Source organism: Neovison vison, chromosome 9 (genome assembly GCF_020171115.1).
Source record: "Neovison vison isolate M4711 chromosome 9, ASM_NN_V1, whole genome shotgun sequence".
NCBI lineage: Eukaryota > Metazoa > Chordata > Mammalia > Carnivora > Mustelidae > Neogale > Neogale vison.
Window position 1 is genome coordinate 84,794,551 of NC_058099.1, and position 18,724 is coordinate 84,813,274.

The 18,724-nt window shown below is 42.8% G+C and overlaps 1 protein-coding gene across 6 annotated transcripts in view; it reads left to right on the forward strand.

Annotated features, from left to right (window-relative positions):
* The window catches only part of PRUNE2 (prune homolog 2 with BCH domain), a 256,469-nt gene that overhangs the window by 70,475 nt on the left and 167,270 nt on the right, over window positions 1–18,724 (forward strand). For all 6 annotated transcript variants that reach the window (XM_044265862.1, XM_044265859.1, XM_044265857.1 and 3 more), the window contains exons 5-6: window positions 4,904–5,056; window positions 8,335–8,429. In XM_044265862.1, the coding sequence (XP_044121797.1) occupies window positions 4,904–5,056; window positions 8,335–8,429 (248 nt within the window). The remainder of the gene's footprint in view (window positions 1–4,903; window positions 5,057–8,334; window positions 8,430–18,724) is intronic.

Below are 18,724 nucleotides of genomic sequence, written 5' to 3' on the forward strand. Positions count from 1 at the left end.
TCTGACCGATTTAAAATTTTCATTTTCTGTAATTTTTAGCAGTTTTAGTGTCATGTGCCTAGAGGTTTTGTTTTTTGTTTTTTGTTTTTTGTTTTTTGCATTTATCAGATTTGGGTTCCTAGTTTAACCTGAATGGTAGAGTAATTTTGAAAGGTGATTGGCCATTGCCTTTTCAAATATAATTTCAGTCCCATTTTCTTTCATTTCCAAGGGAAACTCCCATTGTATGTATGTTAGACCTTTTCTCCATGTTTCCAGGGTCCCTTATACTCATCTCTGTATTTTTCCTCCCCCTTTTCTCTTCATACTTCAGTATGGATAGTTCAGTCTGGATATTTTCTACTGACATAGTTTCCAATTTATTGATCCTCTCCTCATCTGATCTGTTGTTAAACATGTTTTATTTTTATTTATTTATTTTTAAAGATTCTATTTATTTATTTGACAGAGAAGGAATGCAAGCAGGGGGAGTGGGAGAGTTAGAAGCAGGCTTCTGGCTAAGTGGGGAGCCTGATGTGGGGCTTGATCCCAGGACCCTGGGATCATGACCTGAGCCAAAGGCAGACATTTAATGACTGAGCCACCCAGGCGTACCATTAAGCACGTTTTAAGTGTGTAAATGAGTCTTAAATTCAATTATTAAATTTACGGTTTAAAAATTTCTTTTGAATAGTTTATTTATAGATCCTAACTCTCTACCATAATTCTCCAGCTACTTTTTTTTGTCCTTTCTACTTCCATTTCCATTCTTTTTCTCATGAGTTCCCCCACCCCCCGGAGTTTTCAGTCAGTTGATCATATTTTTTAATGTCTGGTAACTTTATCGATTGATGAATAACATACATGAAAAGCATAGGGATGATGAGTCTGTGGTTGATGAGATTCTTTTGCTCTAGAGAGGTTTTACTTTTGCACCTCAAGGCAGTTAGAAGAGGATCAGATAAACTTAATATATTTTGTGTTTGAGATTATTTGAATCAGGATTTCAGTCATCTGAAGACTAATCTATGTTTGCTTCATCCTACCGCTATGGCAGAGGTCAGCAAACTTTATCTGTATACTACCAGATAGTAAATATTTTACTATTGCAGTCCTATTTACTTTGATGTACTATTTTACTATTTCCTTTGCAGGCCTATAGGTCTCTGTTGCAGCTACTCACCCTATCATGATAACACAAAAATCTCCATAAATGGTATTAATAAGTGTGGTTGTATTCCAATAAAACTTTATTGGGGCCCCTGGGTGGCTCAGTGGGTTAAAGCCTCTGCCTTTGGCTCAGCTCATGATCCCAGGGTCATGGGATTGAACCCCACATCGGGCTCTCTGCTCAGCGGGCAGCCTGCTTCCCCCTCTCTGCCTGCCTCTCTGCCTACTTGTGATCTCTGTCTGACTTGTGATCTCTGTCTGTGAATAAATAAATAAAATTGTAAAAAAAAAAAAAAAAAACCTTTATTTATAACATCTGGCAGTAGGCCAGATTTACCTGCAGACCATTGTTCTCCAACCTTTGTCCCGAGATATAACTCTCCAGGGGCCTCCTCTCAAAATCTGGTTTGTTTAACCAAGACTCTTTTTCTGTAGAGATCCCTAAACTTCAATTTTTGTCTCACTATTCCTGTGAAATGATTATTAGATATGTGAACCTTCTTATCTCATTGGCTACAACTCAGGCATTAGCAAATACCTAGAGAGGAAAAACCGTACTGAATGTGGGCTTCACCTTTTTGCACTTACCTTCTCTCCAGGAGCTTAACTTTTAAGATAGTCGCCTGGATAACTGTCTGACACCATCACAGATTTTTTTTTTAAGATTTTATTTATTTATTTGACAGAGACAGAGAGATCACAAGTAGGCAGAGAGGCGGGTGGTGGGGGGCAGGGGGAAAAGCAGGCTCCCCGCTGATCAGGGACCTGATGCAGGGCTCAATCCCAGGACCCTGGGATCATGACCTGAGCTGAAGGCAGAGGCTTGTCTCACTGAGCTACCCAGGCACCCCCCTGCCCGATTGTTGTGTTTGTTTTTTTTTTTTTTTAATTTTTATTTTATTATTATTTTTTAAAGCTTTTATTTGCTTATTTGACAGACAAAGATCACAAGTAGGCAGAGAAGCAGGCAGAGACAGAGGGAAGCAGGCTCTCCACTTAAGCAGGGAACCCGATGTGGGGCTCGATCACAGGACCCTGGGATCATGACCTGAGCTGAAGGCAGAGGCTTTAACCCACTGAGCCACCCAGGCACCCCTTGCTTTTTTTTTTTTTTTAAATCTAGTTTTTCTCCTTGTTCTTGATACATAGTTTTTCAGAGCCAGAAGCAGATGAGGGTCTTTTTTGAAATTCGGATTCACCATTGCCTTAATAAAGACCGAAAAAAACATCTTTATGTTTTGGATTCTATGTCAGTAATTGTCAGACTGAAGGGTGTACTCAGAATCCAGTTGGCTACTCTCTGCCTTTAAATGATAATTTGTCTCTAATCTGTTTACTTCTCATGCTGACTGCTCTTTCCTTGATTCTCATCTAAAACCACTTTCTAGGGTGCCTGGCTGACTCAGTCAGTAAAGCATCCGCCTTTGGCTCAAGTCATGATCCGAGGAAGAATGAGTCCCATTTTGGGATCCCTGTTCAGCAGGGAGTCTGCTTCTCCCTCTGCCTCTCCCCCTCCCCAACTTGTTCTCTCGCCCACCCCCCCCATCAAATAAATTAGGCCTTTAAAAAAATAAAACGGCTTTCTCATTCTCCTGATAGGCTCTAATTCATTCTCTGCATGGTAGGTGGGGCGCCTGGGTGGCTCAGTGGGTTAAGCCGCTGCCTTCGTCTCGGGTCATGATCTCAGGGTCTTGGGATCGAGTCCCACGTCGGGCTCTCTGCTCGGCGGGGAGCCTGCTTCCTCCTCTCTCTCTGCCTGCCTCTCTGCCTCCTTGTGATCTGTCTGTCAAATAAATAATAATAATAAAAAAATCTTAAAAAAAAATCCGTTTAGGTGGAGGGATACTTATAAAACATAAATGTGAGCATGTTCTCTCTCACTACTTAAAGCTCTTTTCTTTTTTTTTTTTTAAAGTAAATTCTAGGCCCAACACGGGGCTCAGACTCATGACTCCAAGATCAAGAGTCACACGCTCCACTGACTGAGCCAGCCACGTGCTGCTCACAGATTCAAACTCATTAATGCCTCTCCATTTCCTTTAGAATGTAGAAGACAAACTAAGATGGCCTGTAAAGGCCCTTCATGAACTTGCCCCTGTCTACTCTCCAACCAAATTTTCCAACATTTTTTTCTAAAACCATACTGTCTGGTTCTAATCAATTGCTTTTCATTCCTTGAGGCAGTCAGAGCCTCTCCCACCTCAGTGCCTTTGCACATGGTCGACCCGACCCGGGATCTTCATACTCTTCCTTCACCTTAAGACACCTTTCAAGTCTCAGCTAAGGTGAACTCTCTTTACAAAACTTGTTTTGACTCCTAAATTCTGGCCTATATCTAGAGTGCTATGTATTTTCCCAGTGCTAGTTCTCCCCCCCTCCCCCAACAATGAAATGGTCTGTTTTATTTGTAGCCCCTAAACTACTCTGAGCTTCCTGGGACATAACTTACTGTATTTCAGTATTGAATCATTAGCCTCTAGCACAGCTCCTGGCCCATAGTAGGTGCTTACTTGCTCTTTGTTGGATGAATGAATGTATGAATGCTTTAAATACATTAGGCATTATTTGCTTTTTATTTTGATGTTTATATTCATTGATTCCCAGTATAATTTATAAACTGGGCAAGCAGTATTAGTTCCATTTTAAAATGGGGAAGTGATAACAGACAGGCCAGATGACTTGCGTGGGGTCTTTCGTGATGTTTAATGGTGAGTGAAGGTCTAATCTCTAGATTCTGTAGGTTTGGGGATAGATGTCGAGATCATGAGCCATTGTTTTCCCTCACTCACTATGCCATTTCTCCTTTTTCATTCTCACCTCTTTCTCTCCTTCCCTTCCTTCCTTCCTACCTTCCCTCCTTCCTTTTCTCTCCCCCATGATTATCATTAAGGCCACAACAAAAGCCAGAGAAAGGGTGACACCTTGATTAATCCATAAGTTTGAGGACTCTTAGAGTATTTAATCATTCATCATTAACCAGAACATTTCTTTCCCCGATGGCTCCGTGTTGTCCTGGGATCAGAAAGCAGGGGAAGGGGCCGTGACAGGTGGTAACTCCTCCTTTTCAAGGTGAGATTGTGCATAGAAATTCCAGGAGTTTGCCAGAGGTTAGTTGTTCATATTGGCAAATTCCTTTGTAATCGAAGTTTGTAATGGAGACCTAGCTTGTGAATTCTTATAAATAGATAGCGGTGACTTCAAAGCTGTGTGTGATGCCTGGAAGACAGAGAGTGGCCTCCAGGTGGTGACCTGGACAGATTGCTTTGCTGCGGACAGTGGGACTTGGCAGTCATTTGCTTATTAAAGGGAAGAAGTTCACACGTGAAATCAATAATGCTATGAGTGGAAACCGTCTTCACTGTGGTCCCTTAAAGGGAATAGTAAAGGGAACTATTAAATAATTTAGATATTTTAAAACAGTTTGCTATGGAATTCCATTCTGAAATCATAAAACAATGAATACCATTTTTGTATGTTTGTGTAGGAAAAGCTATGCATTTTGTTCCTTTCTCCATAAACTCTACCGCAGAGTACCCTATAGTCAAGTTGTGGAGGTGAGTACCTGGTGAACAAAGAGGGAAGGCAGACAGTATCTGAAGAGTTTGCTAAAAACTGTCTCTTGAATGCTACTCTGTGGAGGCCGCCGGTCTGGGCAAGAAACTGGAAGGGGAAGTATAGATCCGGAGGCTAGAAAAACACTGATTTTCCTGACACGGCTGGGGAGTTTAAGGCCATTTTCATTCATGCCTTTCAGGTAGCATCCTTTTCAAGTGGATGACCATGGAATCTGAGAAGATCTCAGAGAAGCAAGAAGAAATTCTCTCTATCCTGGAAGAGAAATTTCCTAGCTTGCCTCCGAGAGAGGACATTATCAACATCCTGCAGGAGACCCAATTCAGTGCTCAGGGTGAGTGGCTGTCCCCCAGCTCTGTCGCAGCTCCTGAGCAGGGATGGTTTATGGGAAGGCATGCGGCCAGGGCCCGGAAAGTGAGTTGGAGTGGGCCTTCCTTTTCTTCCCTATTGTTTGTGCTTGGGGAAGATTTCCAGGCACGTAATGTCAGCTCACCTGGAAGGAGGCGAGCTGACGTACGGCAAGCTCTCCTTTGAGGCCTTTGTGTCTGGATATGTGGTTCATTCACGCATCTAACGTGCACCCCAGATGCCTCATTACATGAAATCCTGTGCAGAGCAGGTTCTATTCTGAGAATGTGGCAGGAGCAATGTCAAGCACAATGGGATTTCATAAATCAATTAATTTTAGAAAAAAAAAAAAGAGAAGACAGCTAAGCAGATAAAATTGTTCTCTCAATCTCAGCTTTACCTAGACAGACTTGACTCAATTATTCTATAATAATCCTAAATAGATACTCACGGAATGCCTGAGGCATACAAAGTTTTGCTGGTGTAACTTGGCATGGATTATCTTACCGAGTCTTTGTGACAACGCTGAGAGTCAGCTGCTATTTATATCCCCAGTTTCCAGATGCGAACACTGAGGCACAGAGAGAGGCAGCTTTGCTTTCTTGTCGTCACGTACACGGTTGGCAAATGGCCAGGCCAGGATTGAAACCCAGACTTAGACCCGGCTTTCTCCTTGAGTTTGGGATCCCCCGAGGGCAGAGCCTGAGGGAAAGCGGTTTATTTGGCAGGTGATCCCCGGGGCACACTGACAGCAGCTGGCGTGGTTGGTCAAGCGGGTTAGCTTGGTGGGAATTCATGCCTTCACTCTGCTAGGGAACCTGAGGAAAGAGTGTGAAATGGCGCCTCGGTGTTTTCCCACCTGAAGGGCGCAGTACTGTGAAGGAGCTTGTCCAGTTGAACTCCAGAGGCTGGTTGGTGAATTTTAGGAGTTTTATGAGTTGGGCAGTGTTGAGTTGGCAACGTGAAATCTGCCATGATGGAAGGACTGATCCCCCAGAAATGAGCAAACACTGAAAATCAGGTCTGTTGCTGACTGTTCAGCATTTACCCGCGCATGACTGGAATACTGAGTATCCAGGGCTCCTTGGTCCCAGGAGCTGTGAATTCCCCCAGAGGAGGCTCTGGGACCAGAAAGAGGCCTCAGGAAGAGATGCAGGGGCTGGTGCTTGGGCTTCACGCTGGGGCACACTGCGATGGGAAGAGCTGGGGAGGAACGAGGGGGGCACGGAAGCGTCTGGTACAAACATGCGTGTGTGGATGTAGTGTATCTTGTCATTCACTTATTTTTTTTAAAGATTTTATTTATTTATTTGACAGAGAGAAAACACTATCGGGGGAGAGGGAGAAGCAGGCTTCCCGCTGAGCAGGGAGCCCACTGTGGGGCTCAATCCCAAACCCTGGGATCATGACCTGAGCTGAAGGCAGACGCTTAACTGAGCCATCCAGACATCCCTTGTCATTCACTTTTAAAACGAGACCAGGCTTTTTTTTTTTTTTTTCTTTTAAGATTTATTTATTTATTTGAGAGAAAAAGAGAGAGAGAGAGAATGCAGGGGGAAGGAGCAGAGACTTTTTTTTTTTTTTTGAAGATTTTATCTATTTATTTGATAGAGATCAGTAGGCAGAGAGGCAGGCAGAGAGACACGAAGAAGCGGGCTCTTTGCTTGCAGAGCAGAGAACCCAATGCGGGGCTTGATCCTAGCACTCTGAGATCATGACCTGAGCCGAAGGCAGAGGCTTAACCCACTGGGCCACCCAGGTGCCCTGAAGCAGAGACTCTTCAACCCACTTCTCACTGAGCTCAGAGCCTGACATGAGCCTCGATCTCATGACCCTGAGATCATGACGTGAGCTGAAAGCAAGAGTTGGATGCTTCACCGAATGCACCTACCCAGATGCCCCAAAACTAGACCAAGTTTTAATATCACAGTGTATTCTGTAAATCATTTTATGTTCAGTATAGTTGATGGTGGCCTTTGAGTCTTGGAGTCAAAGAAAAGTATTTTGTACTCGGTCTGTTTCCCCACACTGCTGTGACTGGCAGAGTGCTCTCAGCTGGAAGGGCAGGCAGCCAACTCGGGTGTCTTAACACGTATCTGGGAAGGATGTATGTGCTCTACGGGGCTGTATCACGTGTCTTCTTCCCACGAAGGTAGGCGTAGTCAGATATAATAACGGAGCTGAGGGGAACCTATCAAGCCAGAGCTTTTTCTGTTTTCAGGAATAGATTCTGTGGAAGCACAGTGGTCACCCGACTCAACTGTGCAGTTCTGGGTAACTCAGCCATTCCAGATTATTCTCCCCATCATTTACGGAATCCAGCGGCTCTGATGGCCAAAGTCCATTACAAGGGTGACCCATTTAATCACAGTAGTTTTGTGCGTTACCTTTAAAAGGTGCATTTTGAGTAAAATTTCACTAGCATATATGGGACCTCCCCTAAATCCGTCCTAAAAGCAAATTTTGGCCTTGTGAGGTATGACTTAGCTAGTTTGGCTGATAACACTCGGTTTTCCTCCTTTGCCCACCTCTTCCCGTTCCAGCCTCTGCTCTTATCTGTTCTGGGTCTCTGGAGGCTTTTATCTCCTGAGCATTTAGTCCTGTGGCTTCTGGCTTGGTTTGGTTAGTGAGAAGAGTTAGGGGGGTGGGGTTCAAGGGAAGGAGAAGAGAGAGGCGGGAGCACTTCTTCCTTGCTTCCTCACTGATTTGATGGTAAGTTCCTGGTAGCCTCTCGACTCTACTTTCAGGTCTCTGTTTCTTTCCTTTGTCCTTTTCCAGTGTCTGGATGCCTCACCATCTTTTACTCATTTTCTCAGCCCCACCCACATCTCTGCTATTAAAAAATCTTTTTCTTTTTCATCGTGAGGGGTGAATTCTATTTCCTGCTGGGATCCTAACTGGTGCAAATATTGCCACCAATGTGATTTTTTTTTTTAAAGATTTTATTTATTTATTTGACAGAGAGAAATCACAAGTAGACGGAGAGGCAGGCAGAGAGAGAGAGGGAAGCAGGCTCCCTGCTGAGCAGAGAGCCCGATGCGGGACTCGATCCCAGGACCCTGAGATCATGACCTGAGCCAAAGGCAGCAGCTTAACCACTGAGCCACCCAGGCGCCCCCAATGTGATTTTTTTGCCTTGTTATGGGCAAAAGAGATCTTGGGGAGGGATATTGAAATGAATATGTGAATTCTTCGCATAATCCCTTGATACTACCAAGAGCAGGTCCCCAAGTGTAACATAATGTTTTCCCGTCTCATATACAGGTTTAAGTATTGAACAGACAATGTTGAAAGATCTAAAGGAACTGTCCGATGGAGAAATAAAAGTGGCCATTAGTACCGTGAACATGACCCTCGAGGTAAGGGAGGAATGATTTTTTTGTCTGGTTCTCTGGTTGGTCGGTTGGGTTTTTTGGGGGCAATGACAGATTTTCCAGAACTGCCGTCTGAGCAATTGGTGTGCAAACCTCCGCAGCAGAAGTCGGCGTTAGTCTTCTGCTCTGAATGTTTCTTTAGCATACGTTTGACTAGGAATATGGGTTATTATTTTGGATGAAACCACTGTGCCAAGTCAATGAAAAATGGCAAACATGGATTCCCAAGGCAAGTGCTATTTTGTTCATCTCCGTGAAACAAAACCCAAAACACAAACGCTCACATCTGGATGTGTACATGGGTAGAGTCTGCTTACTGGTGATGATTATACATGTGAGTGGCTTCCCTGTCATTTTTTCTGTGCACCGCTCCACGTCATCCATGGAATTTTCCAAGAAAACAAGTTGTCCTTTGGCCCTTGTGAGCTATTTGGATGCATGTCATTTTTGGTAATAATGGTGACAGCTCAAGTATTCATAAAACTCTTTTTCCAATCTATTAAATGAGTGACTCAGGGTGACTATTACTCTTGTCGTTGCGTGTTTCCTTGGTAAATTATCCTTCTTCTACTTTGGGGGTTTTCAGTGACTTGTATGTTAATCTTAATTAACCTAACTAATGGGGATGATATTTTATAGAAACACACCACGCCGAAGTCTGCGTTGTCTCTGTCCTGTTATATTGTCTGGGTCGAGGCACTGAGCTCTCAAGTTTATGGAGATAAAAATTGCTGTATAGCAATTCATCTTTTGGTTTTTAGAATTGTGTATCACCATTCTTTTTCTCGTTCCTCCTGGTGTTGATGACACTATCAATGTGTATATTTCCTGGGAGTAGCAGGCATACACGGGGCAGCCATACCTCAGAAAACCCAAGACCAATGCAGGTGCTTTTCTTTGTAATTTCTTTGGAAAATTTATTCCCAGTTATTGACATGGTAATTCAGGTCATAGATCCGTATGAGTGTCTGGAGGAAGACTGTTGTCACTGGAGAGAGTGACATTTGGTGGTTATATCGTGCCTTGTAGTGTATGGAGAACGTTCTCATTGTGTGTAGTTGGTAGATTGACGCAAGTGTTTCTGTGGACTTTCAAACTGATAGATGCTTCCCATAATTAGATGTTGATGTGACTCAACACAAGAAATGCATGCAATTTGGGACGTAGTAACTAGATAATCACCTTCAATTAGAAATCTGCTTTGTGTATAGAAATCCAAGGAAAACATGGATCTTGCAAGGGTCAGTAGCTCAGAGAATCATTTCTCCTAGTTCAAGCCTTAGGGTTTTCTGTCTCCTCTCCCCCCTCCTCTGCCTCCCTCCACTTAATGGCATCTTATTAGGTTTTAAATGCCTTGTTTGGAATTCCTTTCTAAATTAACATAGAGCATCTTATAATTGCTTAGGGAACTGTCCGTAGTTAGCAAATTATTTTAAGGCTTTTATTATTACAGACTTACCATAGCTTCAATGTACCTTTATATTACAGGGGTATATGAATGGCTTTGTCAGAATTGTTAAACTGTAAATGTTTGTCAAGCTGAATAAGCGATAAAATGATCATATTTACAGAAATTTACATAGAGGTCCAGTAATTAATCAGGCAATTAAGTACATCTCTGGAAACACTATATGATCTTCTGGGAGGAGGAAGAAGGACATTTGTACGTGTAAAAGAAGGGTACACAGATTAAATGCTAATCAGCCGAATGAGGGCTTTTCACTTGTGCATAATGGGGATAGTAAAGATGACTGAGAAATGGGGAGGCAACTCCTTAGTAACATCGTATGGTGTCTTTGGAAGAGCAAATGCACATTATTTATTTAGTCTGTCCATTGGAAAAATGCCTCAGTTAAGGGGAGACTTTGGTTTTCTCCACAGGGTGTCCCGTGACATGGCGTTTCCTCCTCCCTACTTACATACAATTCTATCTTAGCCTTCCCATCCCATGCCCATGTGCCTCTTTTTAAAATAATGATAGAATCCCCATAATATTATTTTGTGTGCTTTAAAACAGCTGTCAAAACACCCTTTAAATCTAGATAAATTCTCATAGAAATATTCTTAGTTCCTATGAGTGTCTAAGTCTCATTTGTCCTTCAAAGCATGTCAAGACATAGCTTCTTCATGATGACTTTTATAAATTCTCCATTGTTTATAACCATGCTCTGAACTCTTGCAAGGTTTGGCCTGAAGGACCAACTCAGGACTAAAATAGTTACCATAATTCCCATTAATTCTGAGCTTGGTTTCATGTATTTATTTAATCACAGTTAGACCATTCTTTAAGTTAATTGAGCACAATGATAGTATCTCTGAGTTTTGTTTTTTTTTTTTTTTTAAGAAAGGCAGCAGCAGGGGGCCCTTGGGGGGTGTGGGTGTCAGAAGGATAGAGAGAGAGAATCTTAAGCAGACTCCATGCCTAGAGTGGAGCCTGACCAGAGGCTTGATCTCACAACCCTGAGATCATGACCTGAGCCAAAATCAAGAGTTGGATGTTTAACCAACTGAGCCACCCAAGGGCCCATCTTTGACTTCTATCTCCCTTTAATATCCAGGCATAGTGCTAGGCATATAATAGATGCTCGGGAACTAGAAATACTTAGTACATATTGGTGTTTGCATTTTGTCCCTGTGATATCTGATTTTTATTTCCTTTCCAAGTTAAATAAATAGCTAGCGAAACAAAGCACCTAGCTGTGCCTCCAAGACAGTCTACTCAGTTCCCCCCTAATCAGTTTTTTTTCCAGCTAACTATGTCTGAAGGCTGAGATCATATAGATAAGGTATGGCCCATGTATTATTTATAGATAGCACTGCTTCTCCAGCTGTACAAAAGTGGATCAGGCAGCTTTGCAAAATAGTTGTTACTGGAAGGAATCCACTGGAAGTTCTATTGCAGGTCAGGGAAAGGGGGAAAAGGATTCTTTAAATTTTCAGTGGTCCTTTGGAATGCTGCAGGTGCATAGCTGGACATGCCATGGCCTTCATTTGACTGATGACCCAATTAATTTGGGGAGGTAAAAATTTTCAGAAAATCAGAAGAATATGTGTCCTTACAACATACATAGTAGGAGCCACTGGTTTAGGAGGTAGAGACCACTGCTTTGACATATGGGTTAACTCTGACCTTCGAGGTTGTAAGAAGAAAGCTACTAACCCTTTTTCTGTCATGTTCATGGTGGTATATATCATAAAGAACAGTTTCAATCTAATCAAGGTTACAGGTGCTATGAAAGATCTGCCACAGAAACCAAATAATTATAATAATGCAGAGTTTCAGTACTTTGCTCCATATGAGGTCAGAGTGAATGGGACTTTGAGGAAGAGTGCATTAAAAAGTGGGCTTCTCTGAAGGACAGCTGGAGGGCTAGCCCTTCTCACAGAGAGGACTTGGAAGCTAGAACCATGGAGAAGATATGGCTGTCCTTTTCACGTGACCTCCAGATTGTTCTGAGTCCAAATATAGCACACATCTTGTGGGGCATACACCTCGCAAACTGGAATTCACTTCACTGATTATGGTTGTACCTGATCCTTTGCGCCCTTTTCATTGCTTGGCAATTTGATTAGCGAGAGAAACACAGGTGGTTTTGATAATGTTCTAGTCCTCCATCTTGTTTTCTATTGAAGTCATTGACACATAAGGTTACACTACACTCCGTTATACAACCTAGTGATTGGACAAGTCTATACATTGTGTTATGCTTTCCACAGGTGCAGCTTCCAATCCCGCATTTTCACAGCAGAACCAGTAGGGAGAGATAAAGGTGGCCAAGAACTAAATCCATATTAAAAACTAGAAAGTATAAAAATGAAAAATAATATATCCCAATCAGAAAAAAAAAAGAAAGAAAGAAAAACATTTATGGCTATCAGAACATATGCGTCACTGGAACAGACTTTGCCTGTGATTCTTCACCAATAATGAAGTGCTGATTCTACCTCGTGGGCCTACTACACAGTTAAACAGGAAAGGCCCAATCTTTCCAGTCCACTGAAGTACCACTACAGCAACTGAGGTTAACCCCATTAACGGTTCCCTTGCCAACATCCAATATGTTTAACCCTCCATTAAGCATCTCTGAAAAGCTGTGACTCGTTAGCATCTTTCCTCAGCAGGGACCATAAGCAGGCGGTGACTTGATGACTCTTTGTTATGATCAATGACCTTAGGAGTCATTCCGGCATATATTCTGTATCAGTTGGCTCAGACTGTCCACACAAAACAGCACAAATGGAGTGATGCAAACAACAGCCATTCAGTGTCTCACAATTCTGGAGGTGAGAAGTTCACATGTTGGCAGGCCGGCTTCCTTCTGAGGGCCACGAGGCTCTTCCGTGCCTCTCACCCAGCTCCTGGTGCTTCGCTGGAGTCTCTGGCATTGCTCGGCTGGTCAAAGTGTCACCAACCGTCTTCACTTTCATGTTCACATGGTCTTTCCTCTCTCCTTGTCTCTGTGTTCAAATTTGCCCTTTTTGTGTGGACCCCAGTCATACTGGATTTGGGCCCTCCCCAGTGACCTCCTCTTTACTATACCTACAGCGACTCTGTGTCCCAGTAAGGTCACATTCTGACATGTGGAAGTTAGGCTTTGCTGTATAAATTTGGTGTGTGTTGAGGGGGGAGGTTTACACAATTCAACCCATAACATAGACTATTTGTAAAGGTAATAATTTTCCAGACAACTGAAGAGAATAAAACATACGGCACTGTCTGAATGATTCTATTGCCTGCTAAGCACATTTCATCTGTTGCTTCCACATGTTTTGTTTTGTTTTTTAATTTTATTTAAATTCAATTAGCCAACCTCTAGTACATCATTATGCTTCCACATGTTTTTATTTCAAATCTGTTTCCTTTAAATGAGGAACAGTGGGGATCTACTCTTGAGATTTTGTGTCCTTTTATTTGGAACTGGAGTCTGAGGGAAGTGTTCAGGCTTGTTTTCTCTCCAGGGCTCCCCTGTGCTCTCAGCTCTGGACCTCCTCATGATCACACACTCTGCTATTTGAAACCTGGAATAGAGCACATGGGATGCATTCTGGTAAAGTGACTCAGACCGCTGACTCATTCTGCCCTGTAGAGATTACCAGCCAAGCTGCACCTTGGAACACTGCAGAGGGAAAAATACCAACATTTTCCCTCAGCATTCAGAGCACAGAGCAGAACGAATGCCCAAGATCATTGCTAAACTCTTCCCAAACAAAAGTTCTGTTTTACTTTTTACTAGTTACTCAGGGCACAGTGAAGCATCCTTGAACCACTGTAACCCATGTTTGTTTTGTTTTGTTTTTTAAAGATTTTTAAAAAAAATTTATTTATTTGTCAGAGAGAGAGAGAGAGCAGTGGCAGATGGAGGCAGAGAGAGAAGCGGGCTCCCTGCTGAGCAAGGAGCCCGATGTGGGACTTGATCCCAGGAGGCTGGGATCATGACCTGAGCCGAAGGCAGCTACTTGACCAACTGAGCCACCCAGGTGTCCCTGTAACCCATGTTTTAACACTAAGCAAAGCAGTCCGAAATCTGGTTTGCCAATTTTAAGCACCATATGTGATTTCTCATTGCTGGAGTTCAGAGCTTTTGGCGATCAAAATGAAAGCACCTTGAGAGTATTTATCTACCTTGTTCTGTCATAGAACGTGTAGTAGGAATATTTGGGGGGAGCATAGATGATTTTTGACTAAAGTATTATCGTGAAGAATACGGTAGGTGCCTTTTCAGAGCCAACTGGCTAACCAGTAGAAACATGTGCAACCTCTCCCCCAGACTTTTAGGTCATAACTGCCTCCATTTCCTCTTAGGTCCAGGTCGACCACCTCCTCTTGCTAAAGAGTTAATGTTTGATGTTGAGCATTCACTGTGTACCCGATAGTAGAGTGAGGACTTGCGAGTGTTATCTCATTTAATCCTTCCAGGAAGCCTGTGAGGCAAGGGTGCTCTGATCACTCTGTACTGGTAAAGGCAGCTGTAGCATCTATAACAGATAAACCCCAGCCCTCAGAGACTCAACACAAAAGTTGTTCCATTTTTGTTTGCGTAATGATCCACTTTGGTGTTCCTGGTCCCGTGGCCATGGGAGATTCAGAGATCATGTTCAACGTGGCTGTCCTAAGATGCCTGCGGACACTTCCATCCTATCACCAAGATGGGGAAGAGTTTGGAGGGCCATCACTTTGGCTTACCTCTCATTGGCTTGGTCATGTGGTCCCGTCTAGCTGCAGGATCTAGCTATGTGCTCAAGAAGAAGAACCACTTTGAAGACTAGTAGCCAGTCTCTGCCACAGTCTCCATCTTGGAGGAGAGGAAATTGGAATGTAGAGAGATTAAAACATTTGTCTAATGTAGAGACAGAACTAAAATCCAGGTTTGTCCTGCCCCAGTACTGTTTTCACTGCTTGGGATATGGTACCGAAGGGCAAGACTAGTGGTAGTCTTGGAGCCCACCCAGGGCTTCAGTAGTGAGTCATCTAGAGTCAGTGATTGCCCCAAACTCAGGGTGTCAGACAGCTTAGACCTCCCCAGGAGTCCTTGGTTGAATTCTCCTTTTCCTTACTCCTCATACCAAGCCCCTTTCCTCTTTACCTTCATGTCTTTATTTCTTTTAAAAATCTTTTCTGTTTTTGGGGTGCCTGGGTGGCTCACTGGGTTAAGCCTCTGCCTTCGGCTCAGGTCACGATCTCAGAGTTCTGGAATCGAGCCCCGCATCGGGTTCTCTGCTCAATGAGGAACCTGCTTCCCCCTCTCTCTGCCTGATTCTCTGCCTACTTGTGATCTCTATCAAATAAATAAATAAATCTTTAAAAAAAAATAAAATAAAAATCTTTTCAACTTTGATCTATAAACAACTAACTTCTAAGTGTTCATAGTGAAAGTAGTTATTGGCCCCTAACCCAGAGATTTGTTAAATAAATCAATTATATACAAGTAATAGGAACAACGATTATGGGACAAGGGGCTGGGTAGGACATACCATGCAGGGAGGAAAGAAGTGTGATGTTTCTTCTCAGCCTGACCCCAGAATTCAAGAATATGAGTATTCTGGTTTGTCTCGCTGTGATATATAATTTTTCCAAATTGGTATTCCAAATGGAGAGTAGCCTAATCAGTTAGTGAAAAAAATTCAGTGGTAGAGATCTTCTATTGAAAGGAAACAGTATCACTTTTGAGCAGATACTAACTCCCAATAACAAAAAATCTGGGTAGTTGAAATCAATTCATACCTGACTCAAGGGTCCAAAGGGATTTAAAGCAAATGCCAAACACAGGTAACTTTCATGGTATGAATTTAATAATCAGTGTGTCTGAGGCATCTGAAGTGTGACTTGAGAGCTAATAATTCATTCTTAAAGTGATTTAGAACTAATAACTCATATCTTCTTGAGGACAGTGGCAGGATGAAAGAAATGAAAGAACCACAAAAGTAGACCTGCGTGCCTTTTGAGCTACAGTCAACGGTTCTTGATAATAAGACATCACTGAGATGAGAGAATCAGAAATCCTTAGTTAGGGGTGCCCTGGTAGCTCAGTCAGTTAAGCATCTGCCTTTGGCCCAGTTCATGATCCCAGGGTCCTGGGATCGAGCCCTGGTCAGTCTCCCTGCTTAGGGAGGGGTCTGTTTCTCCCTCCCCCTCTGCCTCTCCCTCTGCTTGTGCTCTCTCTCAAATAAATAAATGAAAATCTTTTTTTTTAAAGAAATCCTTATTTAAAGAATGGCTTATCATATCAGTGGCAACAGCACTTTGTCTTTGAAACAAAATGTACTAAGCAGCGAAATCTTATCATATTTAGAATCCTTACAATTTGTATGTAGGTAGCTCCTTCTGCAGATGGCCAAAAATATTTCAAAGACACCAAACAAAGCCTATAAAAGCAGCCTATTTGAAAGTGCCTTATAACGGAATCCTGATTCGTATCTACAGCTTGAGTGAGCTTGGAGCCAAGTGGAAGTTTCGGTGACACATTTTCTCTGTTTCACTTATTGGCCAATTGCAAGTGGACTTAAATGATTCACGACACTTAACCTAGCTACTCATACTTCTCTGTATTTATGTCCCTAAATGGTATAAAATACCTCACTACAGCTTTTTCTAGCAATCATCTGGCAGCAGGAATGAGTAAACAGTGACCCAGAGTTTAAAGATAATAAAGTTACTCATTAAGCCCTGTGCTTTTTTGGGCATAGGGTCATGCCCTGGACTTCTGTCCTTCTCACCTGTTAACACTGACCCAAAAAAATGCATTTACGTGGAGGGGATAAAAAAGGGGGTAGAGAAAACAGAGCGCTTGCCCTGGGTGTGGAGTAAACCTCTCCTCCGGGCCCAGAAATCCCTACTGACTTCCTGGGCAACTGTGCAGTGAGAATAAGATAATGAGATAAGATCCCGTGAGGCTGGGGGAATGGAAGTGATGCTCGCCTTATTGTGGCTCAGTGCAGACAGTGAGCCGTGCAGAAGTGAACTGCTTGCTGGTCCAGGAAGCCTGAATATGGTTGATCGGTAGTGAATGAACAAGGAAGTGTCAGTGCCCCACCCCGATCACTATTTACCTGCTGCGTCTCTAGCAGAGAGTGGCTTTGTGGGATTCAGATTTATAGGCAAAGGCAGCTGTGTATTCTTCATTACTATTCCCCACTTTTAGTTACATTTTGCTCTCACCACCCCCCAACATGTCCTTGTACCTGCTTTTGTACCAAGACACGGAACCAAACAGGGCTGCAAGGATTCCTGACATCATGATGTGTTGGGTCCAGTCAGCTCCCCTCTCCCTGCTTTCCCCCTCACGGTGAAACAGTGTTCCAGTTACGTGCTGCTGTTAGCGAGCCATCCCCAGAACCTGGAGGCTTAAAATAAGATGTTAGCATTTCTCATGGTCTATGGGCTTATTGAGTTCAGCTGGGCAGTGCTTGCTTGGGCTTTCCTGTGCGGTGAACTGTCAGATGGTGGCGAAATGTGGGCTCGATTGTGACAGTCACCTGGCTTGGGTTTCTCCCAGCATGACACAGAGAGACATGCTACAGGAGCGAGCTTTCTTTTCTTCCCTTTTTTTTAAAAGATTATTTTTATTAACATATAATGTATTATTTGCCCCAGGGGTACAGGTCCCTGAATCGTCAGGCTTACACATTTCACAGCACTCACCATAGCACATACCCTCCCCAATGTCCATAACCCAACCACCCTCTCCCTACCCCCCACTCCCTGCAACCCTCTGTTTGTTATGTGAGATTAAGAGTCCCTTATGCTTTGTCTCCCTCCCAATCCCATCTTGTTTCATTTTTTCCCTTCCTATCCCTGGCAACCCCCTGCCCTACCTCTGAAATTCCTCATATCAGAAAGATCATATGATAATTGTCTTTCTCTGATTGACTTATTTCGCTTAGCATGATTCCCCCTAGTTCCATCCGCGTCAGTGCAAAGGGCAAGATTTCATTTCTTTTTGATGGCTGCATAGTGTTCCATTGCATATATACACCACGTCTTCTTTATCCATTCATCTGTTGATGGACATCTAGGTTCTTTCCATAGTTTGGCTATTGTGGATATTGCTGCTATAAACATTCGGTGCACGTGCCCCTTCTGATCACTACATTTGTATCTTTAGCGTAAATGCCCAGTAGTGTGATTGCTGGGTCATATGGTAGCTCTATTTTCAACTTTCTGAGAGACTCGGGTGGGAGCTGTCATTCTTGTGACCTAACTTAAAATGTCTGAGTATGACTTCTACCATTTTCTATTATTGATTTAAGCCTCAGAGATCATACCTGACTGATGACAAGGGAAATTAGCAGTAGTATGCTGGTAGGTATTTGGGGGAAAAAAATACACACACACACACACACACACACACACACACACACATTACTGTTGTAAAAAATGTATAGCACAAAATTTACAAAGAAAACTCCTCTTTTTTGTAAATAACCACATCATCAATTAAATCTCACAAATGAATTAATTAATTTTTGTGCAATTCTTGCCTTGAGGTTGATGAATGGGTATAGTTTCAACCAGGGATGTAGCTGATATTTTTGTTTTCCTTAACAACAAAGTGAAACAACAAAGACTTCTGTCTGAACTTCATCTGATTGTTAACAACAAGAAGGCCTTCTTTACCAAATAAATGGTTTTTAAATACTGGAAGATCATGTCCTCAGGGTTTTTTGGGGTTTGGGCATGTGCTCTTCACCATGGGATGGCCGGAGATACCACATGCTTTGAAGTTTAACTTGTGTTTTAACTTTTTCTTAAGTCCAGACCTGGCAGATGGTTCTTGAAGAGA